Source organism: Eucyclogobius newberryi, unplaced genomic scaffold, assembly GCF_026437365.1.
Source record: "Eucyclogobius newberryi isolate DKJ021-1_F unplaced genomic scaffold, fEucNew1.0.hap1 SCAF_10, whole genome shotgun sequence".
Taxonomy (NCBI): domain Eukaryota; kingdom Metazoa; phylum Chordata; class Actinopteri; order Gobiiformes; family Gobiidae; genus Eucyclogobius; species Eucyclogobius newberryi.
Genome location: NW_027315724.1, coordinates 34,470,626 through 34,491,386, shown reverse-complemented (window position 1 = coordinate 34,491,386; position 20,761 = coordinate 34,470,626). Strand labels below are relative to the sequence as shown.

The 20,761-nt window shown below is 42.5% G+C and overlaps 1 protein-coding gene across 2 annotated transcripts in view; it reads left to right on the top strand.

Annotated features, from left to right (window-relative positions):
• Positions 1–20,761, top strand: part of ecel1 (endothelin converting enzyme-like 1) — an 87,688-nt gene that overhangs the window by 29,816 nt on the left and 37,111 nt on the right. For both annotated transcript variants that reach the window (XM_072455725.1, XM_072455717.1), the window contains exon 9: positions 15,775–15,997. In XM_072455725.1, coding sequence (XP_072311826.1) covers positions 15,775–15,997 — 223 coding nt within the window. The remainder of the gene's footprint in view (positions 1–15,774; positions 15,998–20,761) is intronic.

The following is a 20,761-nucleotide window of genomic DNA, read 5'->3' as shown; positions in this document are numbered from 1 at the left end:
TTGTGTCCACAGCAGGAGTTTTCAGGCCCAACCACGTAGTTCTACAGTTCAGATGGACGGCAATGTTTAAAACAGTCTGCAGTGAATCCCAATATTATTGAGCGACAGGACATTCCCAGAACAACTCCTACTCGTCATTGGAGATTTAATTTCTTTAACAGAAATTGTGTTTTCAACCTTGATTTCAATACTAAGGGAAACCGCCTAGATTTCGATACCACAATTATTATCTTTTTTTTTTCCGACAATCAACAGGTATTTTCATCTCAAAATAACAGCCTCTTCTTTATGTTACCGTGCGGTGAGCGGGGTCGCCTCTCCACAGATCTGACCTGTAACTCTGCCTGCTGGCGGGATCTGCTCCGTCTCCAACATGAAGCTCGATCACAAGGATTTCATCTCCACGGAGACGAGCTGGAGCTGAAACGTCGCATCTTGACGGTTGAATGGACGATTTTTTTGGCCCAAATCTGAGTCTTATTTCCTCGTGGCGTGGACTGCCGATTAGTCCTGCCACGTATCAATCATAAAACGCACCTACCGCTCACCTGCAGCCGCGTGCGGATCGGCCCACATTTCCGCGCATTGATCCATCATAATATAGTTCCCTCAGTGTACGGGGCAAAATGAAGACGGAGAAAGACAGTTCGAGCTGACTCAGAAGTGGACTGAAATCTACGGGAGACGAGAGATGCGATGTGATCCATTGCGCTAATAAACAAACGCACGTGTGTGTTGTATCAGTCCGCACGGGGGAGTGGCATGTGCACTTCCGCCTGTGTTCTCAAATCGCCGAAAAATCGTCCATTGCGCCTTTAACGTACCTTTTCTGATGTATTTATGTCGGGTTTTTTTTTTGCTTCGTTTTCGACTTTTGGATCATGGCCCGCCGGGCGACAACAACAAAACGCTCCCAGTCGCGCACTGTTGATGGAGTAAACAGATGGAGGGAGCGAGGGAGCGCGAAGGGGACGTGATGGTCATTATACTTTCCCCTTCGTTGGACGCCAGCTCATCTGGATAATGGCTGCGATCGCACAACAACCACACACACACACACACACGCGCTAAGATGTACACACGGGCGAACAAAACGTATTATAAACTCAAAGTAAACAAACGTGGGCGTGAGATGGAGAGTGAGAGCGCGTGCTGTGTGACCTGTCACCGTGTACGCGAAAGCCATACAAAATAAAAAAGCGGGTGAACGTGAGGCGTTTGCGCTCGTCTCGGGAAGAAGAGGCGGTGACTGATGGATAGAAAGGAAACGGGGACGCGACAAACTGATGGAGTTGTCAATAGCAACGTGAAGCCGCAAAGATTTAGGTGCGGAGGAGGAGGAGGAGAAGTGATTATGGCTGCACAGAACAAAGAGGAGAAACGTCTGGTTTGGCAGGACGGAAAAACAAGAGCGCTCTAATATATATGTTAGAAAAGTAAATGTAGAGGTAGAAATGGGGTGATAAAGTACCACTTGTGTAGATCCTTATTTTACATTGTAATCCTTGTAAAACACGATTAGGGATGTCAAAGTATCAAATTGTATTGTTAGAATTGTTGCGAGAAGAAAGGGATAACAGTTATTGACATATTTCTTCGTATTGGTTCCTGTCTAGACCAGATCTTTATTGAATCAAACTTTCGGAATGCAAAATTATTCTGATTGAGGGGCACTTTTTTGTAGTACAGATTGATGGCAAAAGAAGATTACATTCTGTCAACTGGACAAAAGTACAGATTGTAAGGTAAGGCAAGTTTATTTGTAGAGCACATTTCATACACAAGGCAATTCAGGGTTAAGTGCTTCACAGCAGGAAAAATGCATTAAAATCACAAAGAAATTACAGAAACAGAAATACAATAAAATTAGCTAAATTAAAAATTATCAATCCAACTGATTTTCTAAACTAATAAAATCCCAAACAAAAGAGAAGAGTGCAAAGAAAAATCCTTTCAGTCACATGCACAACTAAACAAAACTGTCTCACATCTTCAGGGAGAATGTTCCAGATTATAGCTGCATAAAACTGAAACGCAGATTCCCCATGTTCAGTCCTGACTCTGGCACCAGCAGGAGGCCGGTCCATGTTTAGTCCTGACTCTGGGCACCAGCAGGAGGCCGGTCCATGTTTAGTCCTGACTCTGGGCACCAGCAGGAGGCCGGTCCATGTTTAGTCCTGACTCTGGCACCAGCAGGAGGCCGGTCCATGTTTAGTTCTGACTCTGGCACCAGCAGGAGGCCGGTCCATGTTTAGTCCTGACTCTGGGCACCAGCAGGAGGCCGGTTCATGTTTAGTCCTGACTCTGGCACCAGCAGGAGGCCGGTCCATGTTTAGTCCTGACTCTGGGCACCAGCAGGAGGCCGGTTCATGTTTAGTCCTGACTCTGGCACCAGCAGGAGGCAGGTCCATGTTTAGTCCTGACTCTGGGCACCAGCAGGAGGCCGGTCCATGTTTAGTCCTGACTCTGGCACCAGCAGGAGGCAGGTCCATGTTTAGTCCTGACTCTGGGCACCAGCAGGAGGCCGGTCCATGTTTAGTCCTGACTCTGGGCACCAGCAGGAGGCCGGTTCATGTTTAGTCCTGACTCTGGCACCAGCAGGAGGCAGGTCCATGTTTAGTCCTGACTCTGGGCACCAGCAGGAGGCCGGTCCATGTTTAGTCCTGACTCTGGGCACCAGCAGGAGGCCGGTTCATGTTTAGTCCTGACTCTGGCACCAGCAGGAGGCCGGTCCATGTTTTGTCCTGACTCTGGGCACCAGCAGGAGGCCGGTTCATGTTTAGTCCTGACTCTGGCACCAGCAGGAGGCCGGTCCATGTTTAGTCCTGACTCTGGCACCAGCAGGAGGCCGGTCCATGTTTAGTCCTGACTCTGGCACCAGCAGGAGGCCGGTCCATGTTTAGTCCTGACTCTGGGCACCAGCAGGAGGCCGGTCCATGTTTAGTCCTGACTCTGGGCACCAGAAGGAGGCCGGTCCATGTTTAGTCCTGACTCTGGGCACCAGCAGGAGGCCGGTCCATGTTTAGTCCTGACTCTGGGCACCAGCAGGAGGCCGGTCCATGTTTAGTCCTGACTCTGGCACCAGCAGGAGGCCGGTCCATGTTTAGTCCTGACTCTGGCACCAGCAGGAGGCCGGTTCATGTTTAGTCCTGACTCTGGCACCAGCAGGAGGCCGGTCCATGTTTAGTCCTGACTCTGGGCACCAGCAGGAGGCCGGTTCATGTTTAGTCCTGACTCTGGCACCAGCAGGAGGCAGGTCCATGTTTAGTCCTGACTCTGGCACCAGCAGGAGGCCGGTCCATGTTTAGTCCTGACTCTGGCACCAGCAGGAGGACGGTCCATGTTTAGTCCTGACTCTGGCACCAGCAGGAGGCCGGTCCATGTTTAGTCCTGACTATGGCACCAGCAGGAGGCAGGTCCATGTTTAGTCCTGACTCTGGCACCAGCAGGAGGCCGGTCCATGTTTAGTCCTGACTCTGGCACCAGCAGGAGGCCGGTTCATGTTTAGTCCTGACTCTGGGCACCAGCAGGAGGCCGGTCCATGTTTAGTCCTGACTCTGGCACCAGCAGGAGGCCGGTTCATGTTTAGTCCTGACTCTGGGCACCAGCAGGAGGCCGGTCCATGTTTAGTCCTGACTCTGGCACCAGCAGGAGGCCGGTCCATGTTTAGTCCTGACTCTGGCACCAGCAGGAGGCCGGTTCATGTTTAGTCCTGACTCTGGGCACCAGCATTGTATTGACAAGACTTGTGTTTGCTCATAATATGGTCATGTTTATTTAAAAATGTGTTGTTCTTATGACTGTATTGTGATCTGAATAGCCACGATTATCGATTAACCATGTAATCCTGACCTCCGTAAACGCAACATTTATTTATTTTTAATGTATTTATTTTTTTTTTATTTTATTTTAATGTATATTTATATTTTATTTTAACATATTTTTATTTATTTTTTTATGCATTTATTTATTTTAGTTGATATATGTAACAATCAGTAGATTTGTATTTATGATGAGTATATTTTTGGTAATTGGAACATTTTTCGCATGAGTCTCGCGGTGTGGGCGGGAACAGGAAGTGGATTCAAACGCAAATGATCTGAGATTGTACTCCTCCAATGCAGTACAATACAGGATTCCTCAAACATGGACAAATCAATCAAAATACAACTGTAAGTCAGCAAACTAAGTAAGGGTGCAAATCTGGATTAAGTGTAATGTTTTTCCTTTAAGATTTTAGGCATATTATTATAGTTGTTGTAGTAGTTTTTATAGTAGTTGTAGTTGTTGTTATAGTAGTAGTAATCTTAGTAGTAGTTGTAGTAGTAGTTGTAGTAATAATAGTATTTATTTTTATAGTAGTTGTAGTTGTAGTAGTACTTATAGTTGTAGTAGTAGTTCACTTTTTTAGTACCAATTATTTTTAAGGAGAATTTGAGTTTTGCAGAATGAATGAAATGACGCTCAGATGGTCAATTATAATTGTACTAACTTGATTTAAGAACTTTGGGTTTGGAAATCAATTACATTCACACTAAAGAATGTTTTTACTGCAAAACTTGGTACAAACAATGGACTCTGGTTTAATATTAGTTTATCTTGATTAAAATAGTCTGATTAAAATGTATATTTATCTATCTCTCAGTAGTTCTTGCAATGTCCATAACAACACTTTCAACAACAATGTCCCCATTGTTGCACAAATAAAAGTTCTCTTAGTCATTTCTTTAAAAATAAAAATAAATGTAAACGTTCTTGACTTCTTTTTAACAGTACAACTTTTTACATTAGTGGAAATGTTTCTTATCACCTTGAATCTGGTACAAACTTCCTGACCCATAGCGGCACACACAGTACCGCTAAAACCATATCCTTGAAGATTAAAAGTGCACACATTCTTTACGCTGCGCTCCACCTTCTCCTCTGGATTCCATGCAGTGTGTGTTTCTCTTAAACCTGTGGTGAGAACGGGGGATTTCATGGCTCTGTAGTTTCCAGCGGAGCAGCCCTGAGTCCCAGCAGGAGGAGCGGCGCTAGAGAGATTGACCGTCATGCTGCTGCAGAGTGAGCAGAAGTGGGCAAAAGTGGGCACACACAGACGCACACACACAGAGACACGCACACACACGCACACACACACACAGAGACGCACACACACACACACACGCACACACACACACACACACACATACACACATGCACACATACACACACACACACACAGAGACGCACACACACACACCACACACGCACACACACACACACACATACACACATGCACACATACACACACACACACACATATGCACACACACACACATACACACACACACACACACACACGCACACACACTGCTGCTATGTGCGGATGTCTGATGGCTTCCAATGGTGTTGGCAAAGTTCATGGATGGGAAAAAAGTTATGAAAGTGACATTTGTTCACTAGGATCATAATCTTTAGAATCATGATTTTGTACCGTAGTTACCGTTATGAAAAGGGATTTTGTACCTGAAGTCTCTCATTATGTGCGTGGTTTATTATTATCAGTAGTAATTATTATTATTATTATGTTCAGTTGCTTAAGGAGTCAAAGGGGTAATTAGATTCTAGATGCTGCACTTGCTTTGAGGGGTGATTACACAACATGCTGTGTAAATGTGACAAAAGCAACACTAGATGGCGTCACAGTAGGCATGAGTACACATGAACCGGTTAAGGAAACGTCATCAGAGGAGCAGGATCACCGGAATCAGCCACACGACTCCGGCAGGGGCCCAAAGGAGAGGCGAGGCAGGCCCCAAACCTCCAGGCAGACTTAAAGAACCCTGCAGCAGGTTCTGCAGGGACGTCCCCTCTGTTTGAGGATAAGCCGCTCTGATTCCCCTATTAAAAAGGCAAACAGACTCTGTTTGGCTAAAGTGTGTAGTCACTGTAAATTTGAGTGTCTGTGGTTGTCTGCTCTTGATATGAATGTTATTGCTTTCCATTTCAGCAACAGCTTTAAAAAAAAGTTTTTAACTGATTCAGGCCTCATTCTTGAATGTTTTTTCTGTCAAATTAAAACAATATAACCTTTAATTTCCCATCCCAATCTGTTGAGATTGGTATTTAGATTTCTGATAATGCAATGCAGCTCGATGCTCAAACACAGTCGCAGACTTTTCCCTCGTCTGCTATTGGTCAGTCACTGTCTTACTCTGAGTGAGTGACAGGTGCTTTTAACCAATCACAGTGAAGCGTGAGAGCTTTCGTTACCTGAACATGATCAAATCAGAATCGCGGCGCTAAAATAAATATGACTGATTATTTTTCCGTACGTAACTATGGCTTCTGTTTTGAAAACTGTATTACTAATATTTCTGATGTGTATTGAATGTCATACTGTAAGTAGTAGATTAGGGAGACAAAAACTCACCTTTTGCTTAGATGCAGAGCGTCCACTACAGTAGATAAGACCAGCTTAAGTTACACGGGAAAACTAAAATCAGAATCTTATAGTAACATCTCGAGAACATATTTGTGCTCCTTTTATCAAAGTGCAAAAACCTTGAACATTCTTAACTGGATCGTTGGCTAGTTTTTCTTTTATTGAACGTCAGGCTGAACTTGATCAAATCTAAAACACAACAGCTACATTCATTCTTGTGTCCCAGTGTCTGGGCAGGAAACTATACTCTCCAGGTTTGATTCATTTTTAGTTCTACTCTTCATAACCTTGCGCAGTATTCTCATCCCGCGTATATTTGAAGTAGCTGCTGTACACAGTTAGTAAGGCAAAGCTTTTATTGTATTTCGGCTGCATTAGACGAGAGCGGTTGTCAGGGCTGTTGTCATCCACATGGGCCATAACGAATCAGAGTGGTCTCCCACACAGCCGCCGTCTTCCAAGGCTGAACCGGATGATGCAGCTCAAAAAGCCTTTCAAACTTTAATGCGATCAGACTGTAAACTTTACAAAACCGCCGACAAAATGTGGACAAATTCTCCGGATGCGTGAACCTTTTACGATCTCTCACCGATGCTGATCCAAACGTCGACATCTTATATTATTCAGTTTATTTCTGTAAAGAATTGAGTATATTCTGGACAAGATGGGAATTTTTTAGAGCTCTTTCATAGTCAATTTGTGGTAGCTGTGTCCGTTGTGGTTAGGGGTGCGCGCTTTCAAATGTTAGTTTAACCGATTAGATTAAAGCAGTGCCTTTTTTCACTGGATGCGTCATTATAGACCACTGCATTATGAGCGTAAACGCAGCGCAGTGGGACAGCGCTCAACACAAATGGAAGCTTTTATATATGCTATTTTAACGCTCAAGAAGATCAATAAACCTTTGCATTAGCTGCTTGGTTACATTAGCTTGTCCAGGTGAAAGAGCGATCGTTTCCATCGAGTTGAATAATCCAGTTTCCAACCAATTTAAATAAACCGTGTATGATTGATTAGCATTAGTCCATGAATACTGCAGTGTTTGTGAGAGAAGTCCTGAGGCGTCGCAGTTGTTTCAGGGCACTGGTGGCACAATTATGCATACAAATATAGAAAACGTGGCAAATGAAAATGTGAGGCAAAAGGCTTTCACCCGGTTAAGCATCATGTGATTGTTGATCGGTGAAAACCAAGAAAACCCTCCTTTTCTTGTTCTCATACCTCGTGTATTACAACCATGTTTTTGGAGTTTGCATCATTTTGTACATTTCTGAAAAAATATACCGTATTCTCTGGATTATAAGTCGCACCAGCCAAAAAATGCATAATAGAAAAATACATATTTAAGTCGCACTGGAGTATAAGTCACATTTTTGGAGACATTAACCTTGAAATGCACTTTAAAAATAATAACAGATGAGAGAACATGGTGAATAGGTGTACGTATGCTAACGTAGCACCTTCAGCTACATGACATATGCTAACGTAGCACCTTCAGCTACATGAAGTATGCTAACGTAGCACCTTCAGCTACATGACGTATGCTAACGTAGCACCTTCAGCTACATGACGTATGCTAACGTAGCACCTTCAGCTACATGACGTATGCTAACGTAGCACCTTCAGCTACATGACGTATGCTAACGTAGCACCTTCAGCTACATGACGTATGCTAACGCTAACGCCTTCAGCTACATGACGTATGCTAACGCTAACACCTTCAGCTACATGACGTATGCTAACGCTAACGCCTTCAGCTACATGACGTATGCTAACGCTAACACCTTCAGCTACATGACGTATGCTAACGCTAACACCTCCAGCTACATGAGGCACAGACAGAACTGTGGTAAGTGTCTGGTATGTTAACGTAACATATGAACAGTTATTCAGATAACTATAGCATAAAGAACATGCTAACAAGTTTAGCAAAGCATCAGTTTTACCCCAAATCACTAAATCCTTTGAATTCTTCTTCCTCTGTGTCACTTCTAAACAACTCCACAAACTCCAGAGGAAGAGGAAGTGCAGATTCTTCTTCTGCATCGCTTAGAGTTTAGAGCGCCCTCTTGTGGTTGTCGGTGTGAAAATAACAAATAATATCACATATAAATCGCACCCCAGCCAAACTATGAAAACAACTTATAGTCCGGAAATTACGGTACCATTGATTTTGTTGTGGACTCACCCAAAACTTCTATCTTGGCTCATTAGCGACCTTTCTTAAATGATCAGAATGAACACTGGCCTCTCATGTAACAGCCGAACCACGACTTTCAGACATGTGGCCGAAGCAGCAGATGTTAATGTTCGAAAATCTTCTTTGCCGTGAGTTTGATGAGATGGTGGAGTAGACTTTGGGTCCGTCCATTACCTCGGGGTCATTACCTGGACTAATGTGTGGGCGCAGTGCACAGGGACAGTGTCTTTTCATCTGCCTAACCAGCCCCATTAAAATCCATTAAAATCCATTCAGCTAATGAGCCTTCACTCAGACTCTCTGTGATCACCACTGCTGAGCCACGACAAGCTGCTTTGGACTTTATAATGCTGCTGCTGCTGCTGCTGCTGCCGCCGCCGCCGCCGCCGCCGCCGCCGCCGCCGCCACCGCTGCCGACCCCGGGATCAAAAGACAAGAGAGGCAACAGGTTTAGTCTCGGTTTAACCCAGTTTAGTCCTGACGGCTTTTGTGGTGTTGGGTTTAGTCCCGGTTTTGTTCCAATTTGAACTCACTTTTAATTTACCGTATTTTCCAGACAGTAAGTTGCACTTTTTTTCATAGTTTTGACCAGGGTGCGACTTATACTTATATTTATACTTATACTTATACTCCGGAGCGACTTATATGTGATAGTATTTGTTATTTTCACACTTGCAACTGCATTTCATACTCCAGTGTGACTTATATATATTTTTCTTCTCTATTATGCATTTTTTGCCTGGTGCGACTTATAGTCCAGAACATTACAGTACTTTGATGAGCGTGTTACATTTTTACAATTGTGTTTACTCATTGTTACCTCAATCAGAGTAGTGTTTCGATTCATGCGTGAGTAATCCGGTATTGTCCTGTACAGTTACTCCTACAGTTACCCTTACAGTTACTCTCACAGTTACTCGTACAGTTACTCTCACAGTTACTTTCAGTTACTCTCACAGTTACTCTCACAGTTACTCTCACGGTTACTCTCACAGTTACTCTCACGGTTACTCGTACAGTTACTCTCACAGTTACTCTCACAGTTACTTTCACAGTTACTCTCACAGTTACTCTCACAGTTACTCTTACAGTTACTCGTACAGTTACTCTCACATTTACTCTCACAGTTACTTTCACAGTTACTCTCACAGTTACTCTCACAGTTACTCTCACAGTTACTCGTACAGTTACTCTCACATTTACTCTCACAGTTACTCGTACAGTTACTCTCACAGTTACTCTCACAGTTACTCGTACAGTTACTTTCACAGTTACTCTCACAGTTACTCTCACAGTTACTCTCACAGTTACTTTCACAGTTACTCTCACAGTTACTCTCACAGTTACTCGTACAGTTACTTTCACAGTTACTCTCACAGTTACTCTCACAGTTACTCTCACAGTTACTCGTACAGTTACTCTCACAGTTACTCTCACAGTTACTCTCACAGTTACTCTCACAGTTACTCGTACAGTTACTCTCACAGTTACTTTCACAGTTACTCTCACAGTTACTCGTACAGTTACTCTCACATTTACTCTCACAGTTACTCGTACAGTTACTCTCACATTTACTCTCACAGTTACTCGTACAGTTACTCTCACAGTTACTTTCACATTTACTCTTACAGTTACTCGTACAGTTACTTTCACATTTACTCTTACAGTTACTCTCACAGTTACTCTCACAGTTACTCGTACAGTTACTCTCACAGTTACTTTCACAGTTACTCTCACAGTTACTCGTACAGCTACTCTCACATTTACTCTCACAGTTACTCTCACATTTACTCTCACAGTTACTCGTACAGTTACTCTCACAGTTACTCTCACAGTTACTTTCACATTTACTCTTACAGTTACTCGTACAGTTACTCTCACATTTACTCTTACAGTTACTTGTACAGTTACTCTCACATTTACTCTCACAGTTACTTTCACATTTACTCTTACAGTTACTCGTACAGTTACTCTCACATTTACTCTCACAGTTACTTTCACATTTACTCTTACAGTTACTCGTACAGTTACTCTCATATTTACTCTTACAGTTACTCGTACAGTTACTCTCACATTTACTCTCACAGTTACTTTCACATTTACTCTTACAGTTACTCTTACAGTTACTCTTACAGTTACTCTCACAGTTACTCTTACAGTTACTCGTACAGTTACTCTCACATTTACTCTTAAAGTTACTCGTACAGTTACTCTCACAGTTACTCTTAAAGTTACTCGTACAGTTACTCTCACAGTTACTCTTAAAGTTACTCGTACAGTTACTCTCACAGTTACTCTCACAGTTACTCGTACAGTTACTCTCACAGTTACACTCACAGCTACTCGTACAGTTACTTTCACAGTTACTCTCACAGTTACTCTCACAGTTACTCTCACAGTTACTCGTACAGTTACTCTCACAGTTACTCTCACAGTTACTCTCACAGTTACTCTCACAGTTACTCGTACAGTTACTCTCACAGTTACTTTCACAGTTACTCTCACAGTTACTCTCACAGTTACTCGTACAGTTACTCTCACATTTACTCTCACATTTACTTGTACAGTTACTCTCACATTTACTCTCACAGTTACTCGTACAGTTACTCTCACAGTTACTTTCACATTTACTCTTACAGTTACTCTCACAGTTACTTTCACATTTACTCTTACAGTTACTCGTACAGTTACTCTCACAGTTACTCGTACAGTTACTCTCACAGTTACTTTCACATTTACTCTTACAGTTACTCGTACAGTTACTCTCACATTTACTCTCACAGTTACTTTCACATTTACTCTTACAGTTACTCGTACAGTTACTCTCACATTTACTCTTACAGTTACTTTCACATTTACTCTTACAGTTACTCGTACAGTTACTCTTACAGTTACTCGTACAGTTACTCTCACATTTACTCTTACAGTTACTTTCACATTTACTCTTACAGTTACTCTTACAGTTACTCTTACAGTTACTCTCACAGTTACTCTTACAGTTACTCGTACAGTTACTCTCACAGTTACTCTTAAAGTTACTCGTACAGTTACTCTCACAGTTACTCTTACAGTTACTCTTACAGTTACTCGTACAGTTACTCTCACAGTTACTCTTAAAGTTACTCTCACAGTTACTCTCACAGTTACTCTCACAGTTACTCTCACAGTTACTCTCACGGTTACTCGTACAGTTACTCTCACAGTTACTTTCACAGTTACTCTCACAGTTACTCTCACAGTTACTCTCACAGTTACTCTTAAAGTTACTCGTACAGTTACTCTCACAGTTACTCTTACAGTTACTCTTACAGTTACTCGTACAGTTACTCTCACAGTTACTCTTAAAGTTACTCTCACAGTTACTCTCACGGTTACTCGTACAGTTACTCTCACAGTTACTTTCACAGTTACTCTCACAGTTACTCGTACAGTTACTCTCACATTTACTCTCACAGTTACTCGTACAGTTACTCTCACAGTTACTTTCACATTTACTCTTACAGTTACTCGTACAGTTACTTTCACATTTACTCTTACAGTTACTCTCACAGTTACTCTCACGGTTACTCGTACAGTTACTCTCACAGTTACTTTCACAGTTACTCTCACAGTTACTTTCACAGTTACTTTCACAGTTACTCTCACAGTTACTCTCACAGTTACTCTCACGGTTACTCGTACAGTTACTCTCACAGTTACTTTCACAGTTACTCTCACAGTTACTTTCACAGTTACTTTCACAGTTACTCTCACAGTTACTCTCACAGTTACTCTCACAGTTACTCTCACAGTTACTCTCACAGTTACTCGCACTGTGATGCGACTGTGGACTGGGAACACTGGAACTTATACTGTACTCAGAAACTCAAGTACATTGTTTTAGAGAAATATACACAATTACTTTAAAAAGTTACCCGCAAAACTCAATTACAGTGGCGTGAGTATTTGTAATTGTTTTTTCCACCCCTTTAAGTACAGCAGTATAACAGTAGTTTGTGTACAGATTTATACATACATGACATTGGTCCCACATAAAGTACTTTCCGCTGTATTAAAATGAATACCACAGAGCCAGTGTGCAAATGATTATATTTTAACAACCTCATTTGGATTTTTATACAGAGGTTTTGTTTTCCTCCACCCGCGTTTCAAAAAATATATTACTTTTCTCCAAGAATACTTCAGAAAAGCCGCTCACCTCCAAACATTTTAGTCGTACGATTATCATATAAATGACTTTTGCACTGAGTAGATCTCATCGTGGGCAGGGTTTGGGCACAAATGCACACTCTTCTTTTTTACAGTGCAGATGTGAACCCAAAGCGACCCAACCACTAAATCCACCTATGTCCATGGCATGATTACCGTAATTAGTAAAAATACCGGCGTTAGTAACTGCGCTATGGAGTGAGAAAAGTAACTAACAACCAATCAAGTAACGATTCAATTACAGAAATAAACCTACTGCTGCTGATTCAAGTAAAAAACGAGCTACAGTCTGTGTTATTTTTCGTTCGAATCCCCACGTGTCTCTACACCCGCCTGCAACGCTGCTTCTGATTGGCCAAGTTTACGATCAATGTCTTTCACAAAATCCCAGTTGCAGCTTCTCCGAATGAGACGACGTGTTCGATCAGTCACCGTCGCTGCAACTCAAAGTAAGATTGATCAAGAAAAGAGTTAAACTACTGCTGGTTGTAGCGTTTCTATGGAAAGCGACAAAAGAGTGTTTACTTTTTTGGCTTTGCCTTTTTTTAAATGCAAAATTGTCTCACAAATGTTGCCTGAAAGGTTTTGGGGTTTTTGCCGTTTCATGGGTCGCTCAGCTCAGATATCGGGGCCTTTCAACGGCTTTTCATGACTTTAACTGGCAAAGAAGTTCATCAATGTAAGCACTTAAAGCTCACAATCCCTTAATAACTCGATTAGTATTTAGTGCAGCGCTACATAACTATACACATGGACGTTTCAGACATTTACAAGCCATAAATTCATTACTAGAAGATTTCTAAGAGTCCATTGTGTTTGACCTGAATGCTAATCACCAGTGCTAATCATCAGCGTTTTATGCACAACTCAACGCAACGGAGCTAAATTAGCATTTTCAAACGCAGCTGTACTTTTGTATAACGTAAATTGCTGTTGCACCACATCTGATAGATCTGTACTGTTGATATACTGATATTCGAGCAGTTTATGCAGAGTTTTGTTCACACTAGGACTCAAACCGAGGCGTAGGTCGCATGTTTGGCCCGAACCGATAACGACATTGCCACAGAGGAAAAGGTAATTAGCTGAACTGCGCAATATTGATAATAATAACGCCGTTGTTAATCCCGTTGCTGTTCCCTTCGCCGCCAAACACGCGGCCGCGGCTAATGAAGCGGTGCAGGTGTAACACATGTTGATAAGACCACACACTTGGCCGCTCTTTCGTATTTGCCTCCCAAGCTTTTCCCGAACCCAGCCTTTTCCCAATATTTAAGTCCATCTCGCGAGTGCTTTGTTGGCGGGCCCTCGGGGAGCTGTTGCCAAGAGCTTTTTGATTTAATATCCGTCATGCACAAACAACGGAACGCAAAACAACAGCAGCCCACCACCACCGGATGCCTGCAGGTCGGTGGGAGGTTCTCAGTGGGACGCAGGGGCATTTTTGTTCTCCCCGAGGGGCTAAATTGAAGAGTGGGCGCGGTGTTGGGACGGGACGGCAGCAGGTCTGTCTGAGAGGAGCGCAGCGGGGGGAGAGAGGAGGAAATCGGTTTGCTCCGTGGGGTTCGTATCCGGATCCAATGGAAGAGGTCTGCGCGTCTCTGTGTGTCTGTCACTGTCAAGCGGGACTATTTTCACTCAAAGTTTCACCGACTCTGAAGGCCACCAAAGGACGAGTTTTCAAGTTTGAACACATTTTCTTGCACTAAATACTAGGATGACTGTCTTTTCAACCGACATCATTCCTTCTTGTCATCACTGTCTGTTACTGCCAGTCAATCACAGCCTGCTACAGTCGCCCCTCAATCAGCGATGTCCTCAAGGGTTGCCAGATATTCAGAGAGCAACCTTTGAAAAAAAAAAAAAAAGCGTCCACGTTAATAAAACAAGCAAGTAGTACAGTATTTCAGTCATTACTGGGCCTAATATTGTGAAACAGATGTGAAAAAAGGCTAAAAATCACTTCTTTTCAAACATGAAAGTGCGGCGCAGGAGGCATTTAAACATTTCAAAACAACTTTCCAAATAAATGATCCCAGTTGCTTTAAAACAGTGAGCTTGTTCAACTCATGGAATGCACTCTCTCCCCCCTCCAATGTCATGTAAGTTCAGCTGTTCTCCATCTCCTCCTCCTCTGCAGAACAATCAACCTCTAATCTACTCTTCACTTACATCAGTGTCTAAGCCCAAAGACATTTTTAGGGTTTAAGCACCAAAGTTCAGTCATGTTTCTGTCTGTATGAGTTTCAAGTACCAGTAGTTATAGGTGCACTAGGTTTTATAGTGCCCGGAATGTTCCACAGTAAAGCATTAAACATATCTATCTAGCATTGACTTAATGACAGCTGTTTTTATTATTTGGACCCTTGGAAAAAACTGCATTTACTGTGGGCAGACTTGCTTCTCCATAGATCTGACATGTAACTTGCCTGTGGCGCCACCTGCTTCTCTTCGTTGGAATAAGTTCATCTTTATTGTCCCAGCGAGCGTCTTGGGGACATAGTGCTTGGACAACACAGTACAATAATATAATACAAATAGATAAATGTAATTCCATATTGTAAAACATTTTAGCTCAGGCATTTCCGAACTCTGTCCCAGGGATAGAATGTTCTATCATATGCATTACTTAGGGACCGATTTTTACCATGTTTTACAGCATTTTTATCTACAATTTGTATATAAAGCATTGCTGTTTGTTATTGAGATTCTAAGTTTGACCTGTTATAAATGCACCTTTTTGAATAATTCACTGTCTATGGCCCTCGATTGGCCCTGAACACCTGAAGTTTGGTCAAGCAGGTGACGGAGCCTTCACCAGTAAAGTTACACAGCTAAAACCTTTGTCTAACTCATTTCTACATTTTGGTGTTTCCAGAATGACATTTGGAACGTCTAAACTACAGGAGGTCTAAAATAATGTGTGTTCTGTGTCCAGAGTGCTCCATAATTACATGCTGTGGCGCATCGTGGCTGCCCTGAGCGAGCACCTGTCCACGGCGTTCAGGAGCACCATCCACGAGTTTTCCAGAGAGATCGACGGGACGGAGCAGCAGCTGGAGCTCGGGCGGCTTTGTCTCACTCAGGCCAACAAACACTTTGGCATGGCACTGGGAGCGCTCTTTGTACAGCAGCACTTCTCTTCACAGAGCAAGGCCAAGGTAAGAGCTGATACTGCACTGCTGCTTTCAGCCTGAAGGGGGCAAACGTCTGGGCCGTGTGTGACTGTACGGTCTTCTGAGGGTCATACTTACTCAAACTGCTCTTGGACTAACCCAGGACTGGAGCAGAACCAACTAAACCGGCTGTATTTATTCAGAGAGGAAGGGAAAGTGAAATAAATCGTGCGTGTAAACGAAGCGGTGCATTCACCCTGCAGAGTGAGCTGGAGGTGTACGTTAGACAACAGAGTCTGGCGCTGTCTGGTTGTTCTGATTAGCTATTGTAAAGTTGCTCTCAAGTTGGTCATTACCTGATGATTTGAGGATTTGGAGCAGCAACAGACACACATAACAAATCCATACTGACCCCACAGACACGACAGACAATCGCAAATTTGGCTTAAATCCAGCTAAAAATCTGTGAGTGTGTGTGTGTATGTGTTGTGTTCATTGTAATCGATCCTGAACCATTTTGAAATAGTTTTGGTTTGAAGCTCCAAAACAATACCTCTTGTGGGGTGTTCCTGCTTTGCCTGCTCAAACTGGCCCAACCTGTCGCTCAGATCACTGAAGAAAGTACATATATTATTGCAGTTTGCTAGAAATTTCCTTGAACAAAATCTAGCCCAGGATCCAAAGGGAGGGTGGCAGTGTGCAGCTGTGTGATTGTGTGTAACGGGTTGTAACTGCATACTATCATCGCCATGTAATCACAGGCTTAACCAGGTGCACAATCTATCCACCATTTTATGTAAATGTCTTAAATTCTTAGCAAAAATGATACAACTTTAACACACAAGATTAAAAATTTTAAAAAAATTATGATGAAATAAGGTTGTTGTCCCAATATAGCCACAATATTTGACAAAATGTTTAAGAAGTTCTCATTATCACTCCCAGACTGATGATGACAATTCACTTCGTAATCATTTATTGATTGAAATAAGCAGCAAAGTGAGGTGTTGTTTTATGTTGTTAACTCAATTAAGAATAAGCAGTTTCTATATTCAACCTGTTTATCCTTTTAACCTTACAATGTTTTTTTCTAGAATCATTTAGCATGATTTTGTGGTGACGTGTTGCTTCTAATATTAAGACAAAGTAATTTGAAATGTCATGAAATGTGTTAAATAACATTACATCCTACAAGCAGTTAAGACAAAATACACAAAATAATCAAATTCAGATTTGTAGACCCTTTAAACTTTGTAATCGAAGCAAAACTCAAGTGGAACATAATGGGATTTAAATGGGATTAACCACAGAATATCACAACATATGAAAATACCCTCCCAGATACAGTGAGCCTGGTTTAAAGACATTTACACAATTCATTTATTTATACCCGTTTTGATCGAAGGAAAATTCTAGATTGTTATGTTGTACTGGACAAATACTTAATAAATAATGTCACCCGAACAATCATTTCTCATGCTATCTATAGATCTATAACACCATAAATTATTGTTTTTGTGCAGCTCAAATACAGTTTCTCTTCATTTTTGCCTCAGATTTGAAAGTATTACAGTCATTCTCTTTGCGACGAAGGCGACAGAATTGGCTCTGGTGATTCCAAAGGGTAAAGTGAAAAGTACAGGAGGTTGGTGAGATCCCGACCTCTGACCTCTCATCAGCCGCACTCTTCGCTGTAATCCTCCTTCATTTCAGACTGGGACAGAGGGATCTGCTTCATTTCAGAGGGAGACCGGGGGATTCGCTGTACAATGGAAAGTCTGACCTGTGTCACCCCAGACTTGGCCTCAAAGCATTTTGTGATTTTGCTGGCAATTTTTTCAAACATTTGATTCGATCTGAAGACGTACAATTGTTTCGTGATCATTGTGCGGTACAGTTTATACACACAGGGTTAGCTTTGTGTGTCAAGATGTCACTATACTGGATTTCGACACCAAAGAAAGGCCAGATACTAATGTCAATACCACAATGATTAATAAAAACACTTTACTTTAAACATCATCATCATCATCATCATCATCATCATTTACACAACACAAAATAATAGTAGTTCCTGGTCTTATACTTGTCTGAAATATATCACTGTTACTATAATGTTACATTTGTCTACCATCACAACCTTAATAACAAGCATGTAGCTTTGAAAATTTAGGTTCTAGGACTGAAATATGATGCATTATTTCTATTGTTATCGGCCTTTAAACATGCTCTTGAGTACCTTTAGTCTGGCATCTCATGTTTTAGAACTAAAAAAGAAAATATTTATAACAAACAAAATTACATTGGGATTTCTGCCTATTTCCAACACTGCAAATTGTGTTATTCCCCTTTTCAGCCAATAGATGGCGCCACCACACAACAGTTTACGAGGCCTGTTTACTTCTTGGTCTCAGCGTGCAGTTGTACTGATCAGAAAAGCATGGAGCGAGTCTGGAGAGGATTTATGGCCGAAAATATTCTCAGAGCCACAGCGGCAGAGCCACAGCGGCAGAGCCACAGCGGCAGAGCCACACGGCAGAGCCACACGGCAGAGCCACAGCGGCAGAGCCACGGCAGAGCCACACGGCAGAGCCACGGCAGAGCCACACAGCAGAGCCACGGCAGAGCCACACAGCAGAGCCACACGGCAGAGCCACACGGCAGAGCCACAGCGGCAGAGCCACACAGCAGAGCCACGGCAGAGCCACGGCAGAGCCACGGCAGAGCCACAGCAGAGCCACACGGCAGAGCCACGGCAGAGCCACACGGCAGAGCCACGGCAGAGCCACAGCAGAGCCACACGGCAGAGCCACGGCAGAGCCACACAGCAGAGCCACACGACAGAGGACTGTTTTTGACTGTCGGAGGGGAAAGGATTTTCTAACCAAGATTCCTCAAACTAGCACAAATGAAGCTAAAAGCTAATCTAGGTATGTTTGTGAGGAGGGAACAATATTAAAACACAGTTAAAAGCTCAAAAAGTTAATTTTGCATAATATGTGTCCTTTAATGTGAGGCGGAACTTTAAACTCAGGTAAAAGGGACTTTTTTGCCTGATTTAGTGCTTTGACAACTGGTCCATGGCCCTCTGCTTTGTCTGTGTTTCAATATAAGGCCCTGGAGAAGGAAAACAGTTTAGACAGCCTTTAGGGTCAGAGCTAGATATGTTGTTTGTTTGTTTGTTTGTTTGTTTGTTTGTTTGTTTGTTTGTTTGTTTGTTTGTTTGTTTGTTTGTATGTATGTATGAGAGTAATACTTCAGCCTAAACCCTTTCGGTCATGTCTCTTATGGTTGTTATGTACACTTTTGTATATTCTTGTACAGTCTTGTTAAGATGTAAAATGACCGAATAAACCTCTGCTACTGTGGTGCCAGAACCAAAAAAAGATGAATGCCGTGGACTTTTCAGACACGTTATTGTCGCTTGGGAACTTTGTCCCCCTTGACCAACCCTTGACCGCTGCAGCGTCCGGGTCAGGACTTCACATGGAGGGTTTTACCTATTGTGAGTGTTTTGGCTCGACACAGAAACAAACAGACGCAAACACAATATGACACGTGATCCGCTTTTCATTCATCATTCTCTCCGCTTGCTCCCAATTGCGTGATCTGACAATTAAACCTTATAATTTATACATCTATCTTGTTGTTTTCATTCAGATTCTCGCCCTAATCCTGTCCCAGCCGTGGCGATGTGCGCTGTTGATATTCAGCGCAGGCTCCAGTGTAGCGCCCCGTGTCAGTGTGGGGCGAGTGGGGCGAGTGGGGCGAGTGGGGCGAGTGGGGCGAGTGGGGGTGGTCTTCGTATCACTGCCGTCCTCAGCGTGAAGATGAGCTAACGAGGCTCTGACAGACAGGAGGCTCTTAGCATCCACGCCATTAGCACTCGCGTCCTGTTGTTTTAAGTGGGAGGAACACTCTCTAATGGAAGACTACGGATTTGAGGGGAAGTCGGGACAGTGCGGGGCAGCAAAACTATGTGCCAAAAACAGAGTTAGAGTGATGCCAGACGGAATAGTGTTTGAATCTACAAAGCATAACACAATGATCCTAACAGAAGAAGAAGTTCTTACAAAACGCATCATAACCTGATTATGACTATTTGACATATAATCTTCTCTTGTCATGTTATTAAATGTACAATGTAAATGAATGCTAATTAACCTGTCGTGTTTACATTCTTGTGATATGTCTCGCACACTGACTGTACAAACCAATAAAGACGTCTGGCACCGCTTTATTATAACTACAGTGTTTAATTAGTCTTAAAGGACACATATTAAGTTTTTCATGTTACTTTTTTGAGCTTTTAATCATGTTCTAACATTGTTCTATCACCAAAAACATATCCGGAGCAGCATTTAGTTTCATTCCCACTTGTGGATGACGCCTTCTTAAAAAGTCCTCTCGCCTCCGACCGTCAAAAACACTGTATTCTGAATTTCCCCGATCTGTGACGTTGACTCGATCATTTCCACACTCATTCTGTGCATTTCTCTTGTCTAATCTATCTAGCATTACAGTTGTTTATCATTAACCTGTGTAATTTGCTCAGTTAGTGCCATGAGATACAGCTGTTTGGTTTTTTTAGGTTTTTTATGATTGATTCAGGCTTAGTATACTTAGGGATCATCTCAAAATGGGTTGAAGCTGAAAAGACTTCATATTTTTCGTCAAAGCTTCGATGTATTGAAGTTGTGAAGCTTCAATACATCTCACAGCTTCAATACATTGTTGTGGCAGTAATTGTTTTGAAATGCTAAAAAACTCTCTCAGCAACGAGCATTAGGCCAACATTAGGCGGCGGGT